We start from the raw sequence: 14,656 nt of genomic DNA on the forward strand, positions 1-14,656 counted from the left end.
CACACGCTGTCAATTTTTAAAGGGACAGTTCAAATTCCAATTCCTCCTCTTCCAAAATGCTTGCCACCTACTCTACCTCTCAGGAACCTGTCATCCACAGTGCCCTGCCCTCCTCAGGCTGAACTCCTGGAAATACAATGGGATGTGAGGAAACTAACATGGAGCAAGCAGTGAGAGCCAGGCACTCTGAGAAGTAATTCCCTTTCCTCCGCACTCCAGGATCTCCCTGCAAAAGCAACACCTAAAGACAGCGGTACAGGACGTTCATAAACTGTGAGAACTAAAAGACAGCGAGAAACCTTTGCTCTGAAAAGCCCTTTTTTTCCTTTAGGCTCTTGGGCTCAGGCTGTTTTTTTAGGGTTCAAAGAGTATACTTTTTTTTTTTTTAAGTTTTAAAGTCTTGGAAGATTTACATAATAATTCTCAAGTAAATTAATTGGGAAGCTTGAAATGAACATAGTTTACACAAAGGGCAAATTTATCACCAGCTGGAAAGACAAATCGTGCGATAGTGAACCTACGAAATGGACCTTGTAAGCAAAGCAAAATAACACGAATGTTCTCCTATCAATTCAGCAGAAAGATTATGCTACTTGCTTTGTTAATCAGGTTTCTACTGTACTTCACTGACATAATGATCAGGAGGATGGGAACTTACTGCCGCCATATCCTTAACAAGTTTAATGATGATCTCTGAGATCTGGGTAGGAGTTGAGCCCTTCATCCACCAATGACTCTCACCTCGTCGGATATAACTACAAGAAAAGTCAGCGTTTGTAAACCAATCAGTGAGAGTTACAAATGAGTAAGATGAAAACTGTTATTTCAGCATGCAGCATTTTAATTTTTAAAATGATTCAACCAGTCAGGACATTTTAAAAGATAATTAATGACAACATTATTCGTAATCCATCTCTTCAACCCCAAGGGAGTAGCTATTCTGATATGTGTTCCCTTTCAAATATTTCACTGTTTACATATTATTTTTGTATGCATCTTTTAGAGCAGTACTATTCAAAATGTATCAATAGAACACAAACTATTTGTTACCAGTCCACATAAATATAAGAGCTTGCACCAGAATATGTCAACTATATCACTGAGCATACAGCAAGTCCCCTACATACAAGCCTTCAAGTGACAAACTTTGAAAGATGCAAACGTGCATCTGGTTCCAGCAAGGAACCAGAACCTGTGCCATCAGTGACAGGTGTGAGTGAAATTGCAGCTTGCCCTCCGTCTCCTATTGCTGACGATCCTTCAGCTCTACCATCTCCCACCTCCTCTCCCTCCTCCTGTCAGTAACTCTTCTTGTCTGTTCACTCGATGCCAGCCCCAGTATGCCAGCTGTTGTACTGTACTACTGTACTTTTCAGGGTACTGTACCCAGTAAGATTAAAAATGTTTATTTTTTTGTGTTTGTTTTTTATGTATTATTTGTGTGAAAAGTATTGTAAACTTATTACAGTACAGTACTATATAGCCGATTGTGTTAGTTGGGTACCTAGGCTAACTTTGTTGGACTTAACGAACAAACTGGACTTACAAACGCGCTCTTGGAACGGAACTCATTTGTATGTAGGGGACTTACTGTACTACTGTTTAGTTCAGCTCACATTTTTTCCCCTAGGAAGACTATCCAGATGAAGGAAGCAATATACTTATTTACATTCTAGTGCTATTTGCTTAATGTTATGAATTGGCTCTTTGACTAGCATTATTCCAGACGTCTCTAATCTTCTGCTGTTACACAGAATTCTATAACAAACAGCCCTGTATATATATCCTTCTGCACATATATGAATATGTTTGAGAGAAACAGTTCTACAGAAGTAGAATTGGTAGGTCAAAGGATATGCATATTTTAAATATAGTGATATGTTATCAAACTGACATCCAAAAAGGTTATGGCAATTTACATTAGATGTCTGTTTCTTCATAATTATGCCAATGCAAAGATATTTTACTGTTGTTTTAATCTACGTTTCTCTGAATACCAGTGAGGTATCTTTTCATTTACTTATTGGCATTTGTAACTTTTCTTCTCTGAAGTGACTACTCTTGGCATTTATTTTTGTATCAGTTGTTTGTCTTTTTTTTTCATTGATTTATAGTCATTCTTCTAATATTATGACTAATAATTCATTGCCTACTATATAAGTGTTAAATATTTTTTTCCAAGTGAGTTGTTTGTATTTTAAAAGTATTGTCTATCAGTTAATTTTCACTTTTATGTAGCCAAATCTCTGAGCCTTTTCCCCTGTTACTTTTGGGTTCTGTGTTTTATTTAAGGACGTCTTCCCAAATTGAAGATTACAAAAATATTCTTCTATAATTTGTCCCACTAGAGTGTAAAAACAAAAATATACAAACCTTTAATTGATCTCAAGTTTATTTTGTAATGGTGTGAGGGCCTACAGTTTGTTTTCTTTTTTCTTTTGTATTTGGGAAGTACTCTAACATCATATGATCAGCAGATTTTCCTTTCCCCACTAATTTTATTTTTTAATTTTTTAAAATTTTTGGCTGCGCTGCGCAGCATGTGGGATCTTAGTTCCCAGACCAGGGATAGAACCCACGCCCCATGCACTGGAAGGCGGAGTCTTAACCACTGGACCACCTGGGAAGTTCCTCCTCCCTAATTTGAAAAGGCACTTTTATTATACACAGCATTCTCTTTCATACATGGGCCAGTCATTTATGGCTTCTATTTCTGGTAAATAAGCAAACAAGATGGAATTTGAAAGGTCTGAATTCTTCAAACAGTAGCTTACTCTGTTCTATTTTTGTACCAAAACATATGCAATGACCAACCTGGAATTGAAAATCATTGGAAGGGTAACTGTTGTAACTCCTTTGCCCACGGAGGTACCAGCTGTTCCTGTGATGGTGGTTCCTTTGGCTTTTAGCTGTACTGTGAGTGCTTTGGCAATGCATCCTAGAAACATGTCCAAGATACCTAGCTTATTCCAATCTCCTTTCTCTGTTGAATGAATAATATCACTGATATCTGCTGGCGGGAGGGATTTCACTCCTATAATGCTGGCCAGACGATTAGGGGTGACTTCAGGCAAAACTCGTCTTAGTAAGGAGGTCACCTGGTACAAAAAATAAAAGAATCCTATTTAAAGATTTGGGATTGACATATACACACTGCTATATTTAAAACAGATAACCAACAGGAAGCTACTGTACAGCACAGGGAACTCTCCTCAATATTCTATAATAATCTAAATGGGAAAAGAACTTGAAAAAGAATAGATAACATATATATGTATAACTGAATCACTTTGCTGTACACCTGAAACTAACACAACATTGTTAATCAACTATACACCAATATAAAATAAAAATTAAAAAAAAAGATCGGTGTTTTAAAGTTTTCATCTTTTTTAATGAGTCCAGCTGCTGTTCTATGACTTCAAAAGCTTTGAGAAGGACAGAGAAATGATTTAAACATGATTTAATTTCTCAAGTGGTAACTACCACTCCAGGGCAGCAAGAAAAAAAAAACATGTCTCTTACTTGGTCATTATATACATTATATACCTCATGAATAAGATATTCAGTAGCAGAATACTCTTTTATCACAATAACACATTACTAAAATGGAACATATTTTGTTCTTCCATATTCTCATTATAATGAGTCAAAAAGAAAAACATGGGGTTAAAATACAATCCAAAAACCAAAACATAACCAAAAAAAAAAAAAAAACCAAACAAAAACCCCTGATTCCCTTTGCTAGAGTAATTTTTAACAATGTTTCAAGTAACAAAATAAGCCTACAGGTAAGTGATGTGATCAGTCACCTGTCTCTGGACGCGTGGAGAGGCGGTGTGGAGCAGTGAAAAGAGGTCCTGGAGCAGAGTCAGCTGCTGGGCCAGATACTGCCGGCCCACGTTGGAGCCACTCAAGGCTAACACCATGGAGAGCAGCTCAAAGCAGTAGGCATCGGAGGAGGCATCTTCATCGCTGGGCTGCGAATTGGCGTTTTCTTTGCTTGATATGGCGTGTTCCCATTCTTCACGAACTCTGGTGGCTTCCATGCGAATAGCCTGGACGATGTGAGCACACACCTATTTGAGGGCAACATAAAGAAAATGTAAAAACATTATTTGTAAGGCCTAGTTAAAAAAAAAAAAAACAAGAATATTAGTTGATACTCAATTTAATACTCTTCCTCCCAGTTAATTGTCCATCATACCATTCTCTTAACTCATCTTAAAAACAATTAAGGAAAACCAGGCAAACCATGATTAAAAATCTGAGTATTTAAATCAACTAGTATAGAAACAAATTATATACTAGTTACCAATTCCCCTGCCTGTGGTTTAAGACATGAAATGAAAACAAATCACCATATTTAATCACTTCTAAGGCACATTTCCCCCACATGCTAACATTTCTATTCATAATGCGCTTTATAATTGATGCAATTCATAATTTAATTGGCAGCAAATTTTTTTAGCGATACATAAAATAACAGCACATTTTACAATTGGTAGCTTCTAAGATTCAATAAAATGCTGTTAAAAAGATAAAGCACACATAAATTTATGTGATTTATTTAAAAGATTTAACGGTGTTGAAAGTTAAAATAATGGCCAATTTAAAACCTAATTCAAAAGTCAATATTTTATTTGACTTCGGAAGGGCTAATTTTGTTATTTAGGCACCCCTAAATGAACCCCCATTATATGAATGATCTAGTGCTACTCCCCCATCTCCTGTTAAAAATATTAACACTGGTTTAGTTAACATTATAATTGCTCAGCAAAATAATATTAAAAAAATCAACCAACAAACAAAAAAACAGGGGGGAAAGGAACACAGGAAATGCAAATGAAATCTGATATAGCTGGGTACTTGACACCAAAATGAAACAAGCCACCTGAAAATGAGAAAAACAAAGAGCAGCAAGGTAAGAAAGTTAACATTCATAACAAAATCTTTCAAGTGATGCAGGTATGCCAATATACTCCTTCCTCTCTAGAAAAAGGCAGACACATTCTGCAGGACCTATCAAAGAGTCAGCATGGAAAAGCCTCCATAAATTTTGGAAAATGCTTTACACCCTAAAAACAAACAAACAAAAACTGATGAAGACAATGAAATGGCTGTTAACCAACCTGTTTTTGTAGGTTAGTCAGTTTACTCCTGCTGAATATGATTCCAACCATATGTTCTTTCAGGTCAGCATCTGAAGTTGCCTTTATACAGCAAAAAGGAAAAAAAGGAAGCGGGCTCTTTCAATAAAATTTGTATATTTGACATTTTGAAGCATCTTGAGAAATAATTATGCAGGTATTTTTACAAGGTGAATTTATTTTAAATGGAGATCTATAATACTAGGACAAAGGATAAAAAGTTTGAAGAAATCACTGTTGGCTAAGGTGGCTATAAAAAGGACAAAATTTCTGAATTTAAGAAATCCAGAGAAGTATACATCATGGATTTCTTTAATCTAGTCAATCTGTGTCATTTTGATTGAATCTATTTCTGAACTCTGAACATTATTAGTTCATATCCTACATTTGGTTATTAGAAGAGCAACTCAGGAAAATGACATTTGGTTAAGAAAACTCTCTGATAACAGTGGCCTTAAATAAAGCTACTCCAACACCAACAGTAAACAAAGAAGCATATCATAAGAAGAAAATTGAAGGTTGAAGTTTTATAGTGCTTAGCATGTGTATGGCACTCTCTCAAGTGGTGGATAAATATGCAAACATATAAATACACAACCTTATTTAATCCTCACAAAAACCCCATAAGGTAAGATCTGATGTTCTGCCTATTTTACAAGTAAGAAAACTGAGGCAAACCACCCTTGTATTAGAATTAAAAATAACTCTTGGTCTCACTTTTCTTAGGATAGAGAAAGCCACAAGAGAATGTCACTCCCACCTTAACAATGAGAAAAGCTGATAACCTACAAAACCATAACTTTTTGGGTGCCCATCAGAGAGCTGAGATGGGCAACCAGGTGAACTAAAATCTAAATAGACAAATCCATATAGTTGGACACTTCAAAATTCTTTCTGTACCTGATAGAACAAGAAAATGAGCAAAGAAACAAAAATCAGCAAGGTTCTTACAGACCTGAACAAAACTATCAGCCAACTGAATTAATCAATATTTATAGAACCCTTCACAGAACAGCAGCAGGGTTCATATTCGTTTCCAGTGTACATGGACATTCACTAAACTATACCATACTATGAGCCAGAATTCAGGTCTTAACAGTTTTAAAAGGGATGAAATTATACGAAGTTTATATATATTTTTTACTGTGATAGAATTAAACTAGAAATCAATAATACAAAGCTATCAGGAAATCTCCCAAATATTTAGAAATTAATTACCCAGGGGTCAAGGAAGAAATCAAAATAGAAGTCAGAAAATATTTTGAATTTAATGAAATGAAAAAAACAATGCACCCAAATGTGTGACACTAAAGCAGTGCTTAGAAGAAGATTACAGCATTACTTATATGAGAAAAGAAAGGTCTCGAGTCATCATATTAGGACCTTAGGAAACCAGAAAAAGAACGAATCAAATCCAGAGCAAACAGTTGGAAAGATATAATAAAAGAAGACACATCACTACAGAGTCTAAGGATAGTAAGAGTATATTATGAACAACTTATGCCAATAAATTCAGCAACTTAGATGAAATGGGCAAATTACTTGGAAGACAGAACTACCAAAACTCACTCAAAAAAAATGGGTAACTGCAATATCCCTGTATCTACTAAGGAAAGTAAATTTGTAGAATAAATTTTTTTTTTTGCTACTTAAAATACTAGTAGATTATACATAAACAAATGAATTCCTTTTAGATAGTACGGACTTTTAACTTCTTTCATAATTCACTTTGCTTTTTTTGACATACCATACTATTCATTCATTTAAAGTGTACAGTTCAATGGTTTATATATTATACATGCACAAATCAGTGCAACCATCACCACAGTCAATTTTAGAGCATTTTCATCACCCCAAAAAGAAACACTGTGCCATTCAGCTATCAGGCCTCTAGTTAACCTTCTTTTTTATTAAAGAAAAATAAACTGCATATAAGCAAATACAGCATATCCATTAACATACATAGCAATATATGGATTATTTTACTTAATAAAAGAAAATGAAAAAAGAAAAATACATAAGAAATCCATTCTGATAAAAATTCTCAGCAAACTAGAAACAGAAGGAACCTCCTCAAACTGATTAAGAGCAGTTACAAAAAATCTATGGTGAAAGACTGAATACTTTCTTTTTACGATCTAGAAAATGAAGTCTAATCTCACTACTTTTATTCAACATGGTACTGAAGGTCTTAGCCAGTGCAATAACATAAGATTGGAAAGGAACAAGTAAAACTGACTTTCTTTGAAGACTACATGATTATCTATGAAGAAAATCCCAAAGATACTACAAAAAAGCTTCCAGAACTAATAAGTGAATTTAAGGAGACCATAGGATATAGTTTTAATACAAAAAGTCAATTGTATTTTTATATACTAGAAATGAATAACTGGAAAGTGAAATTTAAAATATCATTTACAATAGCATCAAAACCATGAAATGTTTAGAGATCAATTTAATAAAATGTGTAAGACAGGTACACAGAACTGAACTATAAAACACTGCTGGCAGAAATTAAAGAAGATCTAAATAAATGGACAGATCTAAATAAGTATCATATTCACGGACAGGAACACTCAATATTAAGAGGTCAATTCTCCCCAAACCGACTTAGCACGTTGGTGCAATTCCAATCAATATTCCAGTAGGTTTCTTTCTTTCTTTCTTACTTATTTATTTATTTATTTATTTATTTGTTGGGGAGGAAGAAAGTGACAATCTGATTTTAAGCTTTCTATGGAAATGGGAAGGGACTTGGAATAGCCAAAACAACTTCGAAAAAGAACTTGATTGGAATCTTATCTCATGATTCTCTATAAAGCTACAGTAATCGAGACAGCCTGATGCTGGTGTAAGAATATACGTGTAGATTAATGAAACAGAATAGGGTTCAGAAAGAGACCTATACATTTATAGTGAATTGATTATTGATAAAGAATAGTCTTTTCATCAAATGGTAGTAGAAGAATTGAACATCTACATGCCAAAAAAATGAACCTCAACCCTTAGCTCATACTGTACAGAAAAACTTGAAATGTACATAGTTCTAAATAAAAGAACTAAAGTTCTAAGGTTTCTAGAAGAAAACAGGAGAAAATCTTTGTTACCTTAATTAGATAAGACACAAAAATCATGAGTCATTTAAAAAAATAGATAAACTGGACTTTATCAAAATTAAAAACTATCTCAGAACAGAATAAAAAAAAAAAATGAAGAGAACTGAGGACAGTCTCAGAGACCTCTGGGACAACATTAAACACACAAACGTTTGAATTATAGGTGTCCCAGAAGAAAAGAAAAAGAAAGGGACTGAGAAAATACTTGAAGAGATTATAGCTGAAAACTTCCCTAATATGGGAAAGGAAATAGTCAATCAAGTCCAGGAAGCGCAGACAGTCCCATACAGGATAAATCCAAGGAGAAACACGCCAAGACACATATTAATCAAACTATCAAAAATTAAATACAAAGAAAAAATATTGAAAGCAGCAAGGGAAAAACAACAAATAACATACAAGGGAATCCCCATAAGCTTAACAGCTGATCTTTCAGCAGAAACTCTGCAAGCCAGAAGGGAGTGGCAGGACATATTTAAAGTGATGAAAGGGAAAAACCTACAACCAAGATTATTCTCCCCAGCAAGGATCTCATTCAGATTCGATGGAGAAAATAAAACCTTTACAGACAAGCAAAAGCTAAGAGAATTCAGCACCACCAAACCAGCTTTACAACAAATGCTAAAGGAACTTCTCTAGGCAGGAAACACAAGAGAAGGAAAAGACCTACAATAACAAACCCAAAACAATTAAGAAAATGGTAATAGGAACATACGTATCGATAACTACCTTAAATGTAAATGGATTAAATGCTCCAACCAAAACATATAGACTGGCTGAATGGATACAAAAACAAGACCCGTATATATGCTGTCTACAAGAGACCCACTTCAGACCTAGGGACACATACAGACTGAAAATGAGGGGATGGAAAAAGATATTCCATGTAAACGGAAATCAAAAGAAAGCAGGGGTAGGAATTTTCATATCAGACAAAATAGACTTTAAAATAAAAACTATCACAAGAGACAGAGAAGGACACTACACAATAATCAAGGGATCAATCCAAGAAGAAGACATAACAATTGTAAATATTTAGGCACCCAACACAGGAGCACCTCAATACATAAGGCAAATGCTAACAGCCATAAAAGGGGACATCGACAGTAACACACTCATAGTAGGGGACTTTAACACCCCACTTTCACCAACGGACAGATCACCCAAAATGAAAATAAATGAGGAAACACAAGCTTTAAATGATACATTAAACAAGAAGGACTTAATTGATACTTATAGGATATTCCATCCGAAAACAACAGAATACACTTTCTTCTCAAGTGCTCATGGACACTCTCCAGGATAGATCATATCTTGAGTCACAAATCAAGCCTTGGTAAATTTAAGAAAACTGAAATCGTATCAATTATCTTTTCTGACCACAATGGTATGAAACCAGATATCAATTACAGGAAAAAAATCTGTAAAAAATACAAACACATGGAGGCTAAACAACACGCTACTAAATAACTGAGAGATCACTTTAGAAATCAAAGGGGAAATCAAAAGATACCTAGAAACAAATGACAATGAAAACATGATGACCCAAAACCTATGGGATGCAGCAAAAGCAGTTTAAGAGGGAAGTTTATAGCAATACAATCCTAACTCAAGAAACAAGAAACATCTCAAATAAACAACCTAACCTTACACCTAAAGCAGTTACAGAAAGAACAAAAGAACCCAACAATTAGCAGAAGGAGAGAAATCATAAAGATCAGATCATAAATAAACGAAAAGGAAATGAAGGAAACGATAGCAAAGATCAATACAACTAAAATCTGGTTCTTTGAGAAGATAAACAAAATTGATAAACCATTAGCCAGACTCATCAAGAAAAAAAGGGAGAAGACTCAAATCAATAGAATTAGAAATGAAAAAGGAGAAGTTACAACAGACACTGCAGAAATACAAAGGATCATGAGAGATTACTACAAGCAACTCTATGCTCATAAAATGGACAACCGGGAAGAAATGGACAAATTCTTAGAAAAGTACAACCTTCCAAGACTGAACCAGGAAGAAATAGAAAATATAAACAGACCAATCCCAAGCACTGAAATTGAAACTGTGATTAAAAGTCTTCCAACAAACAAAAGCCCAGGACCAGATGGCTTCTTCACAGGCGAATTCTATCAAACATGTAGAGAAGAGCTAACACCTATCCTTCTCAAACTCTTCCAAAATATAGCAGAGGGAAGAACACTCCCAAACTCATTCTACGAGGCCACCATCACCCTGATACCAAAACCAGACAAAGATGTCACAAAAAAAGAAAACGAAAGGCCAATATCAATGATGAACATAGATGCACAAACCCTCAACAAAATACTAGCAAACAGAATCCAACAGCATCTTAAAAGGATCATACATCATGACCAAGTGGGGTTCATCCCAGGAATGCAAGGATTCTTCAATATATGCAAATCAATCAATGTGATACACCATATCAACCAGCTGAAGGATAAAAACCATATGATCATCTCAATAGATGCAGAAAAGGCTTTTGACAAAATTCAACACTGATTTATGATAAAAACCCTCCAGAAAGTAGGCATAGAGGGAACTTACCTCAACATAATAAAGGCCATATATGACAAACCCACAGCCAACATCGTTCTCAATGGTGAAAAACTAAAACCATTTCCACTAAGATCAGGAACAAGACAAGGTGGCCCACTCTCACCACTATTATTCAACAGAGTTTTGGAAGTTTTAGCTACAGCAATCGGAGACAAAAAAGAAATAAAAGGAATCGAAATCGGAAAAGAAGTAAAACTGTCACTATTTGCAGATGACATGATACTATACATAGAGAATCCTAAAGATGTTACCAGAAAACTACTAGAGCTGATCAATGAATTTGGTAAAGTAGCAGGATACAAAATTAATGCACAGAAATCTCTTGCATTCCTATACACTAATGATGAAAAATCTGAAAGAGAAATTAAGGAAACACTCCCATTTACCACTGCAACGAAAAGAATGAAAATACCTAGGAATAAAGCTATCTAAGGAGACAAAAGACTTGTATGCAGAAAACTAAGACACTGATGAAAGAAATTAAAGAGGACACCAACAGATGGAGAGATATACCATGTTCTTGGATTGGAAGAATCAACATTGTGAAAATGACTATACTACCCAAAGGAATCCAGAGATTCAATACAAACCCTATCAAACTACCAACGGAATTTTTCACAGAACTAGAACAAAAAATTTCACAATGTGTATGGAAACACAAAAGACCCCGAATAGCCAAAGCAATCTTGAGAAAGAAAAACGGAGCTGGAGGAATCAGGCTCTTGGACTTCGGACTATACTACAAAGCTACAGTAATCAAGACAGTATGGTACTTGCACAAAAACAGAAATATAGATCAATGGAACAGGACAGAAAGCCCAGAGGTAAACACACGCACATATGGTCACCTTATCTTTGATAAAGGAGGCAAGAATATAAAACGGAGAAAAGACAGCCTCTTCAATAAGTGGTGCTGGGAAAACTGGACAGCTACAGGTAAAAGAATGAAATTAGAACACTCCCTAACACCATACACAAAAATACACTCAAAATGGATTAAAGACGTAAATGTAAGGCCAGACACTATAAAACTCTTTGAGGAAAACATAGGCAGAACAGTCTTAGGACATAAATCACAGCAAGATCCTTTTTGACCCACCTCCTAGAGAAATGGAAATAGAAACAAAAATAAACAAATGGGACCTAATGAAACTTAAAAGCTTTTGCATAGCAAAGGAAACCATAAACAAGATGAAAAGACGGCCCTCAGAATGGGAGAAAATATTTGCAAACAAAGCAACTGACAAAGGATTTATCTCCAAGATTTACAAGCAGCTCATGCAGGTCAATATCAAAAAAAACAACAACAACAAACAACCCAGTCCAAAAATGGACAGAAGACCTAAATAGACATTTCTCCAAAGAAGATATAGATTGCCAACAAACACATGAAATTGAGTTATTTGTAGTGAGGTGGATGGACCCAGAGACTGTCATACAGAGGGAAGTCAGTCAGAAAGAGAAAAACAAATACTGTACGCTAACACATATTTATGGAATCTAAAAAAAAAAAAAAAGGTTCTGAAAAACCTAGGGGCAGGACAGGAATAAATAAAGACACAGACATAGAGAATGGACTTGAGGACACGGGGAGGGGGAAGGGTAAGCTGGGACAAAGTAGGAGAGTGGCATGGACATACATACACTACCAAATGTAAAATAGATAGCTAGTGGGAAGCAGCTGCATAGCACAGGGAGATCAGCTCGGTGCTCTGTGACCACCTAGAGGAGTGGGATAGGGAGGGTGGGAGGGAGATGCAAGAGGGAGGAGATAAGGGGATATATGTATACGTATAGCTGATTCACTTTGTTATAAAGCAGAAACTAACACACCATTGTAAAGCAATTTTACTCCAATAAAGATGTTAAAAAAAAAGACCATATTAAAAAAAATAATAAAAAGGCTACTTTCTACAGGGGGTTCCATTAAATAACACCTGGGAAAAGGCAACACTATAGGGGCAGAAAATAGCTCAGTGGTTGCCAGGGGCTAGGAATGAGATGAGGGGATTGAATCCAAAGGAACAACGGGGAAATTCTGGGAGAGATGTGTTTTAAAACTTGCTTGTAATGATTTCACCACTGTATACATTGGTCAAAATTTGAAACGATGCAGTTTAAGAAGATGAATTTTTTGTATGTAAATTTTACTTCAAAAACCTGACTTATAAAATGATTCCCTTAAAAGTTATGTTATCTCACCAGCATTGAACCACTAGCATAACCTTTCCTATTCAATCTTAATGCCTCAGCGTACACTCTCCTACAGTTAGGCCAGCCTCTTCAAGGCGCCCTTGCTCCCATCCTATTAATCTGACTGTCATCCATTCTCTTTCAGGTCTAACTGCTTCTGATATCCCCCAAGAAGCCTTCTCTGACCACTCCAGGGCACAATAACCTCAATGTACTCTGAAATCCTGACATGCAACTGACATGCAATTTTTCACACATTTAATAAGTAGATTATATACTGTAGAGTATTCCTGTTGATCTGTTTTTGGGAGGGAGGGGATGGACTGTTCACATCTAAGAACAGAAAGGTAAGCTTTTTGAGGGCTTGTTACCAGCTCGTAAGGTTATTTAGTAAAGAACTGACATTTGTTAAAGTTCAGCTGATTTAATGAGTAGTTACTCAATCTTGCAGTCGTGCAAATATCTCCTAAAGATGCTGAAAAAAATTACCAGAGTTTATGAAATCCCATTTTTTTTTTTTTTACAGAACCCAAATAGAAAAATGTGGATGATTTAGATTCTACTGTATCAGAAGGCACAGGGTTAGCCTACGTAAGTCCTTGAAATTATCTTTCAAAGGGCTGTCAAGTTGATTATTTACAGCATCTAAAGACACAAGAATATGAAGACTAGTCAGAGTTGATCTCTCTTTTTGAAAATGGATGAGGTTCTCCTCTTAGATATAGTGCTTTAGTTCAGACCAAATAAGTTAGGCAAATGCATTTTAGAAGAAATTTCAAGAACAGTATAAAGAACAGGTTATTCCAATAAAAATTTACTGAACACATGTGTGTTTACGCCATGGTGGATATAAAGACAAACCAGACATGTAATTGGTCTTTAAGAAGGTATAATTAAGTAGAAGATATAAAACATGTATACAAATAAACCTAACAAGAGAGAAAACAAGAAGAGACACAGAAATTACTATGAAGCTTAGCAGAGGACATACTACTTTGTGTCTTCTCCGTGACCTTCTTTATGATTTCCCCTGAACAATCATAAAGGAGGCTCATGGAGAAGACAGTATTTTTGAGCTGAACCGTGAAGGACAGAGAAGATGGCGGAAGGCGCACATCACAGTCAATGACGAAGCTGATTTTACAAATGTCAACATTTGAACACAACAGCCCAACGTTTAGAGCAAATTTTGTTGCTACTTAAAATACTAGCTAGATCATACATGAACAAAAAGTGAATATCTTCTGACAGTTCCTTCATCTTCTTTCTAATTAAAGTAAAAACTATTAACTTTAGTTTTCGTTAAAGATACAGAAACTAGTATCACATATACATTAAAATACACAGCAATACATGGATTATTTCAGTGAACAAAAGTAACGAAGTGAAAAAGGGAAATAAATATTTTTAGAATATAAATAAATACATTGTATACTTTTTCTTCTCCTTCAGGTGATGACAATAGTGCTTTTTCCTCTTGTTCTGGTGTGGGTTCAGCATCTCCAGAGATGAGCTTTCCAAACACCTGGTGGAGAAGAGAGGGAGGTGAGAACAACTCAATGGCAGAACCTCCTCTGAGAAGGCTAGAGGACTCAGTAGCTGGCTCTGTGGGCT

General features: G+C 35.4%; 1 protein-coding gene across 16 annotated transcripts in view; it reads right to left on the reverse strand.

Moving 5' to 3' along the window:
- MYCBP2 (MYC binding protein 2) overlaps window positions 1-14,656 on the reverse strand; it is a 269,957-nt gene that overhangs the window by 15,422 nt on the left and 239,879 nt on the right. For 14 of the 16 annotated variants that reach the window (XM_082365884.1, XM_082365890.1, XM_082365877.1 and 11 more), the window contains 5 exons: window positions 14,469-14,567; window positions 5,133-5,213; window positions 3,813-4,079; window positions 2,815-3,098; window positions 659-755 (listed from right to left, as the gene is read on the reverse strand). In XM_082365884.1, coding sequence (XP_082222010.1) covers window positions 659-755; window positions 2,815-3,098; window positions 3,813-4,079; window positions 5,133-5,213; window positions 14,469-14,567 — 828 coding nt within the window. The remainder of the gene's footprint in view (window positions 1-658; window positions 756-2,814; window positions 3,099-3,812; window positions 4,080-5,132; window positions 5,214-14,468; window positions 14,568-14,656) is intronic. The other 2 variants (XM_082365882.1, XM_082365883.1) reach the window with 1 other exon arrangement.

Source organism: Balaenoptera borealis (genome assembly GCF_965194805.1).
Source record: "Balaenoptera borealis genome assembly, chromosome: 18".
Classification (NCBI taxonomy): domain Eukaryota; kingdom Metazoa; phylum Chordata; class Mammalia; order Artiodactyla; family Balaenopteridae; genus Balaenoptera; species Balaenoptera borealis.